The following is a 14,920-nucleotide window of genomic DNA, read 5'->3' as shown; positions in this document are numbered from 1 at the left end:
GGATCACAGGGGATCATTGATCTCCATACTGAGGATCTTGGACTATAATTGCATGGCCTTTAAAGAGGAAGTAGCTTCCAGATCACAATTTCAAACCAGTTTGGCAGCAGAGTAGAAGATAGACAGGAGCATGAGGAAAATTACTTATGTCCATGCAAAAACTTATACACAGTGTTCATTGCAGCATAAATGTTAACAGCCAAAACAACCAAAATGTCCATCAACAGATGAATGGAAAACATGTGGTATAGCCAAACAATGGAATATTATTTGGCCATAAAAAGGAATAAAGTACTGACAACACAAGCCACAACATGGATGAACCCTGAAAACATGATACTAAATGAAAGAAGCCAGTCACAAAGGCCCCCATACTGTGTGATTCCATTTATATGAAATGTCCAGGATAGGCAAATATATGGCGATAGAAAGTAGATTAGTGCTTGCCTATAGAGCCAAGTGAGGACTGACTGCTAATGGTTACAGCATTTTTTTGGATTGATGAAAATATTCTAAAATTGACTGTGGTCAGTTTTACAAAACCCTGTGACTATACCAAAAGCCACTAAAATGTGTATCTTAGGTGGGTAAATTGTATCTTATGTGAATATTTCAATTTAAAAAACCATAATGAGGGGCGCCTGGGTGGCTCAGTCGGTTAAGCGGCTGCCTTCAGCTCAGGTCATGATCCCAAGGTCCTGGGATCGAGCCCCACATCGGGCTCCCTGCTCGGCGGGGAGCCTGCTTCTCCCTCTGCCTGCTGCTCCCCCTGCTTGTGTTCTCTCTCTCTAATAAACAAATAAAATCTTTAAAAAAAAAAAAAAAACCATAATGAAAAAAATCAAGTGGATGTGCAATATTGACTCATGTCTGAGATTTCAGTCTTAGATCAAACTTGTAGCCATCAGCATTGATCCTCTGGCCATTCATCAAAGCTGAGAGTATCTGTTTTACACCTGCTTTCAGATCTGGAGTATTTTAATCTTTTATGCTGGAGCTTCCTGTCTGGCTTCTTTCACTTAGCATAATATTTTCAAAGTTCATTCATGTTGTAGCATGCAACAAAACTTCCAATCCATGAACATGGGACGTCTTTCCATTTATTTAGATTTTCTTTAATTTCTTTCAGAAATGTTTTCTAGTTTTCGGTGTACAAGCCTTGTCCTCCCCTTGGTTAAATTTATTTGTAAGTACTTTATTCTTTTTTTAAGTACTTTATTCTTTTTGATGCTACTGTAAAGTGAAGTATTGTTTTAACTTCATTTTCAGTTTTCATTACTAGCATATAGAAATGCAAGTGATGGGGCACCTGGGTGGCTCAGTTAGTTAAATGTGTCCAACTCTTGATTTCAGCTTAGGTCATGATCTCAGGGTTGTGAGATCAAGCCCTACACTGGACTCCATGCTGGGCATAGAGCCTGCTTAGGATTCTCTCTCTGTCCCCCCCACCCCCCACCAAAATCACTCTCTCCCTCTTAAAAAAAAAAAAAAGAAATACAAGTGATTTTAGTATACTGACCTTGCACCCTGCAATTCTTTCTTCTTTAGTCATTTTTTTTTTAAGATTTTATTTATTTATTTGGGGGCGGGGGGAGGAGCAGAGGGAGGAGGAGAAGGACAAGCAGACTCTGCACTGAGTATGGAGCCTGACATGGGGCTTGATCCCAGGACTCTCAGATCATGACCTGAGCCGAAACCAAGAGTCAGACACCCAAACAACTGAGCCACCCAGGCACCCCCTTCTTGAGTCATTTTTGATAATGTATTTCTAAGAATTTGTCCTTTTACATCTCGGTTATCCAATGTGTCAGCGTACAGCTGGACATAGTATTCCCTTTTAAGTATTCCTCTTATTATTATTATTATTATTAAGTAAATAAGTATTCCTTATTTCTGTGAGGTCACTAGGAATGTCCCCTATTTTATTCCTGATTTTTAGTCTGCTCTCTTTTTTCCTTTGTCCATCTAGCTAAAGGTTTGTCAATTTGTTGATCTTTTCAAAGAACCAGCTTTTGTTTTCATTAATCTTTTCTACTGTTTTGTCTGCTCTAATCTTTATTTCTTTCTTTCTGATTGCTTTGGTTTAGTTTACTCTTCTTTTTCTACTTTCTTAAAGTGAAAGGTCAGATTACTGATTTGAGATTTTTCTTTTTAAAGGCAGGTGTTTATGGCTATAAACTTCTCTCAGAGAGATGCTCCCAATGCCTCCTGTAAATTTCAGTATGTTGTATTTCACTTTCACTCTCCTTATTTTCTAATTTCCCTTGTGATTTATTCTTTGGCCCACTGGTTATTTAGAATTTGTGTTTTAATTTCCACTTAGTTGTGAATTTTCCTTCTGTTATACACTTCTAATTTCATTTCACTGTGGTCAGAAAAGATACTTGATATAATCTCAATCTTTGTTCAAATTTATTGAGACATTTTATGACCCAACATATACCCTACCCTATCCTGTAATGTTCTATGTGCACCTGAGAAGAATCTGATTCTGCTGTGGTTGGGTAGGTCTGGTTATATAGATATGTGTTATGTGTGTATATATATATATATGTACATATATATGTATACACACACATATATACATATATACACATATATAGTATCTAGTATCAAGTTCAAGTCTTATATGTCCTTGTTGATTTTCTACTTATATTCCGATCATTTACTTTTATTTTTTTTTGCTAAGTAATTTTTTATTGCAGTAAAATATACATAAAATATATATAACATAAAATTTATCATTTTAACCATTAATGAAAATATTAATTTAAAGTAAAATAGATATGGGGTGCCTGAGTGGCTCAGTCGTTAAGCGTCTGCCTTCAGCTCAGGTCATGATCCCAGGGTCCTGGGATTGAGTCCCGCATCGGGCTCTCTGCTCAGCGGGAAGCCTGCTTCTCCCTCTCCCACTCCCCCTACTTGTGTTCCCTCTCTCGCTGTGTCTCTCTCTGTCACATAAATAAATAAAATCTTTAAAAATAAAGTTAAATAAATATATTTTTACTCTTAGTTCAGATGAGATCTCAATGAAGGCAGTTAACAGGACTCAATTAAGAAAGGGTTATAGAATAGCTGAATAAAAGTACTGGAAAGATTAGCTACTCTGGAAAGGTAAAAAATGGATGCCATCCAAGTGACACTCAGCCAAGTCTGGGATAGACTTTGTGCTGAATGTGTTCTTAAAATTCAGCATAGGATTCCCCATCTTAATGAGATATGTAGCGAGCTATGACACTCTAGCACCTGGTGTGGCCACTGCTCACGTGGGACAAAGGAACCATATGAGTAATTACCTGGTAGCCTTCTGTTTTCTTCTGACACCACTTCAGCAAGGCGTTCCTCTTTGAACCTCCATATTCTCTCGCCAATGCTGACAGAGGGTCCTTCCTTTCTTCCCTAAGTGAAAACAAGGAACCCAAAGTTAAAATATTTTTTATTTGAGCTCCATTATAAACCAGAAATCCCACAAAGAAGAGAACAGTGTCGGTTTGCATTTTTTGAATAGGATAATTGCACACACTGAGACATCTAATGGTAAGATGTGTCTTCACTCATTTGATTTTACTTACCGATTTTTACAGGGCCCTCACAGACCCATCACTGTCGGGGTTTCTGCTGTCTGAAGGGAGGGACTCTATTATCCACACGGAAACTGGCAAAGACTCCGCACAACGTGCATTCACAACTACTGGAACGCACTCCGGAACGCTCGGAAGAGGGAAAATAACCTGACACTGGCAGAACCCGACAGCTGGCACGGCCGCCTTTCACCCCGCATCCTACCCTTCCATAATCCTTATGCTTTAGTTTTATTTTACTCATTTTTGTTTCCAACCTTTTATGTCCTCAATCATTTCCTCTTTTTTAAAAACAAATCACTTATTGTAAATACAAAGGGCAAGATTATGCAAGGTGAAGGATTATAAGGCACTCCTACCTTTAGGTGCTTACAACTGGGGGAAGCAGAGAAGACAACAGATGGCAACAAATATCCATAAAACATCTCAAATGTGTTTACTGCTACGTTATACACTCTTTATTGACTATAGGTAATTGGAATTTTATCTTGCATAGAAAAATGGGATTTTTCTGTAAATTCACTCACTCATTCAATACCTCCTTATACACCACTTTGCCAGGCAGTGTGCAAGTGCTGGGCAATGGGTAGTGAACAACACAGGGTCCCTGCTCCTTGAGGAACTTCAGAGTTTACTATAAGACAGATATATGTAGAAAGAAAAGAAAAGAAAGAGAAAGAAAATCCAACAATGGCCACTTATAACTCATTTCTTAAAAATATACGTAGGGTACTTTTGGGCACTGTCAATTTCCTTGGAGGAAGAACAAATATCCTGCTCCAGATGAGACAATGAATCAAGATTTTGGGATCACTCTGATGTTGATGCAAGGGAGGCATACAAGCCTACATATCCTGGACCAAATCCTTCCTTTTAGTAACTACTTTAGGACTACCTGGAGGGAGAGTACTTCTAAAATAACCTGCTCCTTCACAAGTGGCATACCCTTGAAAGCCTGGTCTAGTTTTTAGTGATTACTTTATAAATAAAGCAGAGATTCTATCCCACACTCCATAAACTTAGTCCAATAAGTGTCCCAAAGGTTATTATGTTACAAGCGGCTTAGTATTGTTCAGCGCACTGACTCTGTCTGTAATCACCCTCCAAAATAAGTTAGGAAATAAAAGAGTATACATTTAGAACTGAAGCTTTTACAATTGAGAGGTGCACTGAAGCAGCATCGGTCTGATTTATCTTAGAACCAGAAGTAAAATACAAAAATTTCCAACCAGCAGTTAAAACTGCTGCCTTGAAGAAATATACTTTTATGCTTGCATGCCAGCCCACCAGACTCCTGCTTTGGTTTAAAAAGTTCAAAGTCTGTTATAATACCACCGAGCACAGGAAAAGAGAATGAAGATAAAGTTAAGATATGTGAATGAACACAAAAAAGCAAGCAAATAAATAAATAAATAAATAAATCTCCATCATGCTCAAACTAAAACTACTATAATCAATGTGAAAGGTTTATTCTGGCTCACACCAGGTCTGTTTGTTTACAGAAACAGCTTAAAAAGCATCAAAGAAGAGTAATTCTATGGACTACAGCGAGAAGCTGCAAAAAAAGATCCTTCCAAAGCCGGGGGGGTCATCTCTCATAACTTCTTCATTGTAAGAGGAAGACACTTTCGGGGTGCCTGGGTGGCTCAGTCATTAAGCCTCTGCCTTCGGCTCAGGTCATGATTCCAGGGTCCTGGGATCGAGCCCCGCATCGGGCTCCCTGCTCAGTGGGAGCCTGCTTCTCCCTCTCCCCCTCCCCCTGCTTGTGCTCCCTCTCTTGTTATCTCTCTCTCTGTCAAATAAATAAATAAAATCTCTAAAAAGAAAAAAAAAAGATGAAGACACTTTCCAGGAGATGCCTTGTTGAAAATCACAGCTTCTGAGTAGGGAAGCTAGGAAGAGTGGGTGCCCTTCCCACAGGCACACTGCAGGTAGCCTACCACCCAGGACAGAGACAAGCATGGACAGTGCTCTCCCTGCATCAGCTTGGGCAGAGCCAAGAGCTACCCTCATCACTGCACCCCTACTTGCTCGGATGGCGCACTGTTGATGGGACCACTATTCTAAGGGGCTGGGCCCCTAGAGGCAGGGCTTTAAACTCAAGTATATAATTTGAGTTTGACAGGCCAACTATTCCATTTTATCCAATATGAGGATAAAATGGAATGTCAATATAAAGCTAAGGTTCTGAAACCTACTCCTATCCCTCCTTCAATTCTTCTCAATACACTTCAATATCCCTATAACAATGTATGCTTCATTTCTGACATGTTTTTTTTCCTCTAAATGATAACTACTTCTTAATCCCAAGTGGCTTCTGACATAAGAGAAATACGAATAAAATATACTATTCCATTTTCAGGTATTGTTTATCAGTGATCAGTGTGGCATCATGTCCTCAGCTTCCAATCTAAAACAATTAGAGTCCCCTTTGGTAGCTCTCCTTCTTTCATTCTTTTTCTGGACATCTGTTTGCCAGAATCAATCATCTTTCCCTTTGAAAAGCCTCCAGAGTCCCAACCTCCCTTCACCATTTCCACTGCTATCATCCTGATCCGGGCTTGGTATCTTTGTCCCAGAAACATCATAATGTCATTTTAGTTGTGTTCCCCAACTTTTGTCCACAACAGAAGAATCCCTGAATCACCTTCTCACATTGATTTACTTACCCCACTTTATAGCTACTACCACATCCAAGTGACTCAATTGGACTATAAAGAGGTTCCATGTCTAGCCACACACTACTGTCAATCTTTTCCAGCCCCTGGATGTGGTAGGTCCACACCTTCCTCTGGCCTTCTGTACCCATCCTCTGTGCATGTGCAGTACCCCCTACCCACAGCTCCCTAACCCTCAGTTACTCACCCTTCTATACGTTGGCTCACGTCACTGACCTTGCCAAAGATACCAGCCCGCCCTCCCCACCCAGACGCCGCTCCTCTCGGAAGCCTTCCCTAACCCTCCACCCAAGCCCAATATTCCGATTCTACAACGCTTACTTTTGGGGAAAGGAACCATCTCTTTTACATTGCCTTTCTTTTTATTGTACCATCTTACCCAATTCTGGGAATAGAAGAGATGAGAAAACATTTAATAAGACACAAAGAAAAAAATCAGCACTCGACTGCCATTATTTTACAACCTGATCATCAATCTCCAAAGGCCAGGAGAGGTATGCATGAAATGCATCAGTATTAACTGTTCTTTACCTTATCCGACTTCGGGTGGTGGGGGTAACAGATGCCGTGGGAGAGGAGGACAGGGAAAGCTGTGGAGACGTGGTTCCCATAGCCATAAGAGAGGCCGGCGACGCTCCCTCAGGTGCAGAGATGTCTCGTTTCATCTCTTCACTACTTCGTCGAGACACTGATTGTGAGAAATAGTCATTATGCATTTTATAGAAATCTAGAAAAACATTTACTTTTATAAAACACTTTTAAATTGAGTTGAGATATTTTCTTCAGCAGATTCCAAAAAGAGCAGAAATTACCATATATGAGGAAAAACTAACATTTTCTTTATCATACTGGTAACTTGAAAGGATTTATTTCTTTCACTAAGAAAACTGTAAAAAAGATACAGCAGTTGAGATATGCACTGAACCCCACATTCCCTGAAGGTAGGAGTGTGTCTTATCCATCCCCATTAACACTCACAGAACCTATGTAGCATATAGTTGAGTATTCCAGAAATGTTCGTTTAATCACAAATACAATGAAAACCAAAGGCTAATTAAAGCAATACTTGGCTACTATTCACTGTCAACTAAAATAAACTTAACCTTTCTACACTTAGCCAAGATACCATTAAAAGGAAAGAAAGGAAAGATACTTCATTTCAGGGCCACACTTAACTCTGGATCAGGCCATGTTTCTAAAAACATGAACCAGTGAGACAAACAGAAAACCAAAAGGTGTCAAGTCAACTACTGAGAAACAAGTTCAGGAAAGTTCTATTTTGAAAGGCTAGCACAGTAAGACATCACACCTTGTCAGAACTACAGAAAGTTCTGAGAACTGCTAAGTGGAAGTAGCCCGTGCTTCAGCCGTTGGTAACAGAGCCACAACAAAAGCCACTTTCTAGCAAGGAGGCGCTGACTAAGCACAGGTGCTCACGGCCCTGGGCTAAATTCAGAGAGAAAGGAAATGTGAGCCAAAGTTCCTGACCTCAGACACACGCTCTCTCACATCAGAAGATGCTGGATGTGCAGGCACCCCGAGCTGGCTGTAATCAATGCTGTACATCAGTAATTCTTCCCCAATGACTGAACTGGCCACCCCTCTTATTGACTAAAATGTTCTTGGTGATTTTAGGATAGCCACAAGCAGAACATAACTCTGCATTAGTAAAGTGATGTCTGTAAAGATCCAGAGGAGAGAGATGCTTTCTCCTATTACATGATCTCATTAGAATGATGTATTTATACATATTTCTGACATAATTTTATAATTATTCTTGTTTTTTCTTTCAATGTCAGATCTTCGTATGCCTTAAATCAGCAGTTTAAGTGGTGTGCTAGAAAACTGGCTGAGAACACCTTTCATCATTTTATATAAAATAGAGGAAACTGAGAAAGAATCGGAAGGACTCTGTGAGAAGAAAAAGCTTTGGGATGGTAATTTTGGCTGGACTTCCCACTAATATAAAGACCTGGCTATGACGTCTAAAAACTATACTAACTTAAATCCCCGTACAAGTGGAAGGTTAACTGTATGAGGCAGAGTTATAGGAATTTCTCCTTCCCTGGTCCAATTTCTAGTTGAGTTATAAAGGGTAAATAAAGGCCACAAAGGGAAAATAATGTGAGCAATTGATAAAATGGAGTTAGCCCTAGGAGACAAGGGGAGCCTGTCAAATTCACATTGTAGGATGGCTTTAGCATACTGGAAAAATCTGGCTTCTGGAGAATTTTTGGTGTGCTCCGAAATAAGTCCCGACACACTTTAGGATGGATAGCCTAATCTTTCACAACTACACTGACTTTGTATCAAGCTATATTTTTGGCACAACATCTAACCCGCTCTAGGCCTTTCTTAAATACTTGTTAAATAAATGGAATGATCTAGTTTTGAGAGTTTTTTGTTTTATTTATTTTAAAGATTTTATTTATTTAACAGAGAGAGGGAGAGAGAGGGGACACAAGCAGGGGGAGCTGCAAAGGGAGAGGGAAAAGCAGGCTCCCCACCAAGCAGGGAGCCCAACATGGGGCTCGATCCCAGGACCCTGGGATCATGACCTGAGCCTAAGGCAGACACTTAACCGACTGAGCCACCCAGGTGTTCCTGCTTTATTTTAAAATTACAGCCATGAAATGTGATTTCTATAGAATCTGGAAGATACAACAGGGGAAATTCAGAGTGAAAAATAATCAACTCAAGGGGCACCTGGGTGGCTCAGTCGGTTAAGCATCCGACTCTTGATTTCAGCTCAAGTCATGATCTCAGGGTTGTGAGATCAAGCCCCACTCCAGGCTCCTGGCTGAGTGGATAGTCTGCTTGAGTTTCTCTCTCTCTCTGCCCCCTCCACGCATTCTCTCTCTAAAATAAAAATAAATCTTTAAAAAGAAAAAGAATCAACTCAAGAGCTAAAGAGGCAAGAAAAGTTAAATAAGTCTAAAGAGAAAGCATTCAGTACCATTACTAAAACTTCTGGAAGAGTCTTTCTAAAGGAAATTCTAGATAAAAAGTCGTCACCTGAGATGGTCTTGGCACTTTCCATGGCAGGTACTCTCGGCAGAGAAGCGGGTCGGCTGGTTGAAGATGTTCTTAATAGATGCTCTGCACAAAATGGGAAGGGTCAAAATAAAGACATCAGACACTGAACTTGAAGTCACAAAGGTAGCAGGAAGGTGAGCTCTCCTCCTCTCTCCCACCACAAGCTCATCCTTCTTTCTCAATCTGGGGCACTCTAACAATCCCCCATGGAGCCCAAGTCTACAAAAGAGCTTCCATAGACAAGGACCGTGGGAAAACATTTCATTCAGTGTTTGATTTCTAGGGATGAGATTTGACACAGATGAATGCTTCTAAATCACCGACTGCTACTTATCTCTCTGACACAATTCAACCAAAATTCAAAGATCCTCTATGTCGGTCTAAAAGTACAGACTAAATCAAAGCCTTGCCCTTATGTTCCTACCGATAGTGGGGAAGCCATACATACACACAACCAGAGACAAAGCAAAATAAGTCAATCAGAGAAAGACATGTATCATAGGACCTCACTGATATGAGGAATTCTTAATCTCAGGAAACAAACTGAGGGTTGCTGGAGTGGTGGGGGTTGGGAGGGATGGGGTGGCTGCGTAATAGACATTGGGGAGGGTATGTGCTATGGTGAGCGCTGTAAATTGTGTAAGGGAAAAATGAAGGGGGGGAAATCGGAGGGGGCGACGAACCATGAGAGACTATGGACTCTGAAAAACAAACTGAAGGTTCTAGAGGGGAGGGGGGTGGGGGGATGGGTTAGCCTGGTGAGGGGTATTAAGGAGGGCATGTACTGAATGGAGCAGTGGGTGTTATACGCAAACAATGAATCATGGAACACTACATCAAAAACTAATGATGTAATGTATGGTGATTAACATAACGTAATAAAAAAAAGAGGACTGGACAATTAGAACAAGAATGACAAAGTATTATCAAACTGCAGAGTGAGAAGCCATTCACTTTGATTTCAGGCAGCAGGGAGGTCTTCAACAACATAATGACATTAAGCTGGGCTTTACCAGTAGAGAAGTGGGGACAGTTATCTTGGCCAGAAACAAGGAGAACAAAGCTATAAGGACATTCGAGTTACAAAACAGTAAAATTCCAGTGTGGCCTCAACACAGGGCATATGGAAATCAGAGAGGGCGGCAGGAAAAGGGGCTTTGAAGGGAAGATGAGGCTGACCGACAAGAGCCTCCATTACCTGGTATGTGGACTTCAGTCTGAGAGCCACCAGGAAGCCCCAGACCTTTCTGAGAGTTTGGGAAGGAAGCATACAGGTACCACCTCTACTGCCCAGCTTGCAGCCGCGCCCTACGCCACCCCTCCCTTGCTCTCTAGACTCGAGCTGCCTTGGCACTTTCTGGAGTTCCTCAAACATTGGCACAAGCTGCTCCCCCGCCTCCTGTTCTCCTCCTCCATTCCCGCTGTAGCCTGGCTACCTTCATCATCCTTCTGGTCTAGCCTCAACCTCACTTCCTCAGGACCTGCCCGTGCCCCCCTCCCACCCCCGGATGGCAGCCCCAAATACACCAGCACACTTCTTCCCTCAGGCTACAAGCCTGACAAGGCTGTCATCAGGCCAGGACGACAAGCACCAGGACGGACAGACTAGATGTGTTCTGCCAGGTTGCCACATGCTAAAGATGCGTGATCAGCATGAGGGAAAACACCACCTCTTAAACTTACTGAACACCATTAGCCTCACTATCCAAGAATGGCCCCACAGCAAACATATTTTAACAGATCATTCACCACTTCTTTTTAAGAACTGACAATTTAAAAAATAGTTCCTCTCAGAATACCATGATGTCAAAAGTATGGCATGACATCTTTCAAGGACAGTGCACCTATTGTTCCAGAATCTATTTTCTAAGTGTATGAAGAACATTTGGTTACCAAATGTTGTAACTACACACAACTTTGGGAAGGACGTACTTACTTTCTTAATGAAGATAGGACTTACATAGCCTAGAGTCACTACATCTTTCCAAACCTGAACAAACATCACCTCTGTGCAAAGAGCCCACAAGCAAGCATCAATCAGAATTCTGAACCCTGTCAGCAGTTGGCATTCATCCTCACAGGAAGAGCATATTATGCACAAAGTCTGACAGACAAAACAAAGTCAGTAGAACACGGAAATAGTAGGAAACAGAAATCAACATTTTTAATTTAATCAAAATTTCCATTTTACAATTATGCAACTAGTCATTTCCCTAAAATCTTAATCTCCCAAAGAACACAGCAAATGAAGAAGGTGAAAACAAAGCTTGTAGAAACAAATGAATCCAAACAAGGAGCGTGTCGGCTAAGGCAATAAGCCCTCGTCATTCCCTACAGGGAAAGTGTTTCTAAATTACCTTCTTTCTTTCTCTTTCACACTGTACACTATAGGCGCACAACTGAAACAAAGTTCACGAAATTTACTGCTGATTCCTTTGCTCAACCCTGGTTAAGGCTTTCCTTACTGCATGTCTAAGGAGCTGTCTCCATTCGGCAGGTGGTCCCCTACCACAGACCAACACCTACTTTTTGAAAATGTACAAAATTGTACTGAAGGCCTCAATAAGGTTATTCTTTTCAAAATTCTCTGTGGTCAACTTCAATGGGCACAACACAGTCTGCTGCCATTCCATGAAGTGTTTTCATTGTGAGACTCACACTTGCTCAGAGGCTCTTGTCCCATTGTGAGCACATGTCCATTTACTACTGCTGTCAGCCGCTGGGTTCAGTCTGCATGTTAAACTGTCAGTTTATCGCTCTTCAGCAAATAAGATTAGTGTATTACAGTCATATGTGGCAAGCAGGAGAGAGTGATTATATTTTATAGTAACAGAGTCTATTCTACTGCCGTTTGGAGCTTTTCTTGTCTTTAATCCATTCATTAAACAAAAATCATTTGGGTGTCCACTACTTGCTAGGCACTGGGCTTGGTGAGAAGGTTAGAGAAAGGAACAAAGGAGGCAAGAAACTTACCCTTACAGAACTCAGAATCTAGAGCAGAAGCCAAATATTAAAAAAAAAAAAAAAAATCATTACAAGTGAGGGATGCTAGGAAAGAACAAGTACATGGGGCTCTGGAAACACAATAGGGGATGTGACCTGCTCTTGAGGGGAGGTCCGGAAAAGCCTCCTCAGGAAATGACATCTCAGTTCAGATGAGAAGGGTAATTAATAGCTTTTACACAGGCAAAGGAGAGGTTGGAGGGGAGACAGTGTTCTCAGCTGAGTGCTCAGCACACACCAGAACAACTCCAGGGCAGCCACGTTCAGAGGACGGGGAAAAGAGCAGATGAGAGGGCAAAGGCAGGCTGGGAGGGCCAGAACAGGCAAGGGAAAGCATGCAGGCGATGCAGGCCAAATTAAGGAGTTTGGACTGTATGCTGTTGGCAATGGGGAGCCAATGAAGGCACTTAACCGACTGAGCCAAGATGTGAGCATTTTTAAATGACAATGGAAGAGAGCCAGTAGACAGGGTAAAGCTGAAGATCTGAGGCTAACAGCATCTGTGACAGCCAAGGGGGTGAGATCCAGGGCTCAGGGGGAAGAGATAAACCTACACAGAGATGGTCTGTTCACGTCCAATAGACAGGCAGCGGTAACAGGAGCATACTAGGTCTGCTACTTAATTCTCTCTTATTTTAGAAATCACAGAAATAAACAGGTAAAGGCAGTTGTCCCTTTATTGTTTCCCAAAACAAATTTACAGGCAAAATAGTGGGTTTTAAAATAGGAGCCTAAATAGCCAACTTCTGTTCAGAGAGTAGTTCCAAACGGACTGATGCTCCTGCCAAAAACGAGTATAAAATCTGAAAAAAAAAAAAAAAAAATGAAAATCAACCACTTAAAGGCACTGAAGAGAATCCAAAAGCAGACAGAAAATGAAAGGAGTAAACGCGTGGAAGAATGAAAAGAGCACGGGGCGAGTTTCCCAGTTGATGGCTATAGGCATGAGTGCGGGCCCCAGGTGAGGCCATACAGGACAGCTGGTAGAACACACAGCTTTACTGCCCTGAAGAGGCAGAAGACAGATCTCAGGACAACCAAAGCTGCTGAAAAGGGGGAAATACCAGAAAGAATCACAAATTCTATATATAGACTCTGCCCAATTCTCTCACTGACCTCTGAAAACCACAAGCACTCAGATTCCAAGGAGTTGAAATTAAGGACAAAATAACTGAACAGGGATTTCAACTGAAGGAAAAGAGGTTAGATGGAGTTTGAGATGAGCCAAGGTAACTGCTATGCTATCAAAAAACAAATTTCTGCAGAGGAACAAAACAGAAAACAATCTCTACAACATGTGATTCACACCAGCCAGAATATAATTCAAAATTACTAGACATACAAAGAGAGAGAAAAAAGTGACCCATATGCAAAAGAAATGGAAACCTACCCAAAAATAACCCATGTTGGAATTAGCAAAATTTAAAGCAGCTATTACAGATAAGCTCGACATTATAAAATATATATATATATATATGTTCTCAACAAATGAACAATGAGTAATCTCAGCTGAAAGAGTTACAAGAGTATGAGACCGGCGCTCCCTGAGACGCAATATGCAAGGGCAGCCGAGAGCAGAATGTGGAGCGGACACTGAGGGAACTCCTCCCAAACACCAGCCCTCCTCTAAACACAAGGATCACCAGAGCAGTTGGAAGCCTGGTGTGCACTAAGGACACTACAGCAACTTAACAAAACTCAAACCCAGCCCAGCTCCTAAACAGATCAACTCAAATTCCCACACTAAACACCTACCAGAAAGAGGTGCCCATGCCAAGGCATAAAACCAATCTACTGCCCTATATAAGATGTCCACATTTCAACAAAGAAGTCTAAAATATATAAAAAGCAAGAAAAAATGGTATATCCAGTTTACTATGTCAAGGCACAAAGTAATCAATAAAACCGACACAGATATGGCAGACATGTTGGAACTATCTGATAGGGCATTTAAAATACTATGATGAATAAGCCAGCGCCTGTCATGGAAAGAGTAGCCAAACAAAGAAGATCAGCTAGGCTTTCCTATTTGATTTTTGCTTATAGTTTCCATCTCTCTGCTAAAATTAGATAAATAAAATTGTGAGAACCATGTCTCTGGTTCTCAACTGAAGGTAAGTTTGCCAATATGCCATCGTCTTGAGGTATTTTTCACTGTCACACCTGGGGCAGGGGGGTGCTTACCACCTAGTGGGTAGAAGCCAGGGAGGCTGCTAAACACCTTACAATGTGCAGATCAGAATGAACTTTACTAGATACAAAATTTTTTTTTAAATGAATCAGAATTGGGGGGAGAGGGGATGAAATGCAGACTGGACAAAATTAATCTAACTGCATTACAAAAGCATGACATAACCATACTGAGAGAGTGGTGAAAAAGGGGCCGAGCTAAGTAGAAAAACGGTGTTTTGACTGGATACTCTCAGGCTAAACACAAAATGAACTGTACGCACTGTACTCCGTGGATCTGCTTTTCACAGGGGTATGGTATAGCAACCGTGAAACTACCGGATATGTACAGGAGGGTTCAACGAATACATAAGGGTATTATGGACAATGACAGCCACATTGCTCGTTGTCAGGAGAAAGAAGGTACAAATAAGGAGCGGGAAAAGGTTAGAA

At 41.2% G+C, this 14,920-nt stretch overlaps 1 protein-coding gene across 3 annotated transcripts in view; it reads right to left on the bottom strand.

Annotated features, from left to right (window-relative positions):
• Positions 1-14,920, bottom strand: part of SPECC1L (sperm antigen with calponin homology and coiled-coil domains 1 like) — a 126,993-nt gene that overhangs the window by 26,262 nt on the left and 85,811 nt on the right. For 2 of the 3 annotated variants that reach the window (XM_032397549.1, XM_032397548.1), the window contains exons 11-13: positions 9,275-9,358; positions 6,791-6,947; positions 3,297-3,399 (exon numbers count right to left, since the gene is read on the bottom strand). In XM_032397549.1, coding sequence (XP_032253440.1) covers positions 3,297-3,399; positions 6,791-6,947; positions 9,275-9,358 — 344 coding nt within the window. Of the gene's footprint in view, positions 1-3,296; positions 3,400-6,790; positions 6,948-9,274; positions 9,359-12,722; positions 13,102-14,920 lie in introns of those variants that run through there. The other variant, XM_032397550.1, reaches the window with a different exon arrangement.

The sequence above is a fragment of the Phoca vitulina genome, unplaced genomic scaffold, assembly GCF_004348235.1.
Source record: "Phoca vitulina isolate PV1807 unplaced genomic scaffold, GSC_HSeal_1.0 scaffold100, whole genome shotgun sequence".
Taxonomy (NCBI): domain Eukaryota; kingdom Metazoa; phylum Chordata; class Mammalia; order Carnivora; family Phocidae; genus Phoca; species Phoca vitulina.
Note: the sequence above shows the minus strand (reverse complement) of the source record. Positions and strands in the feature narration are given on the sequence as shown.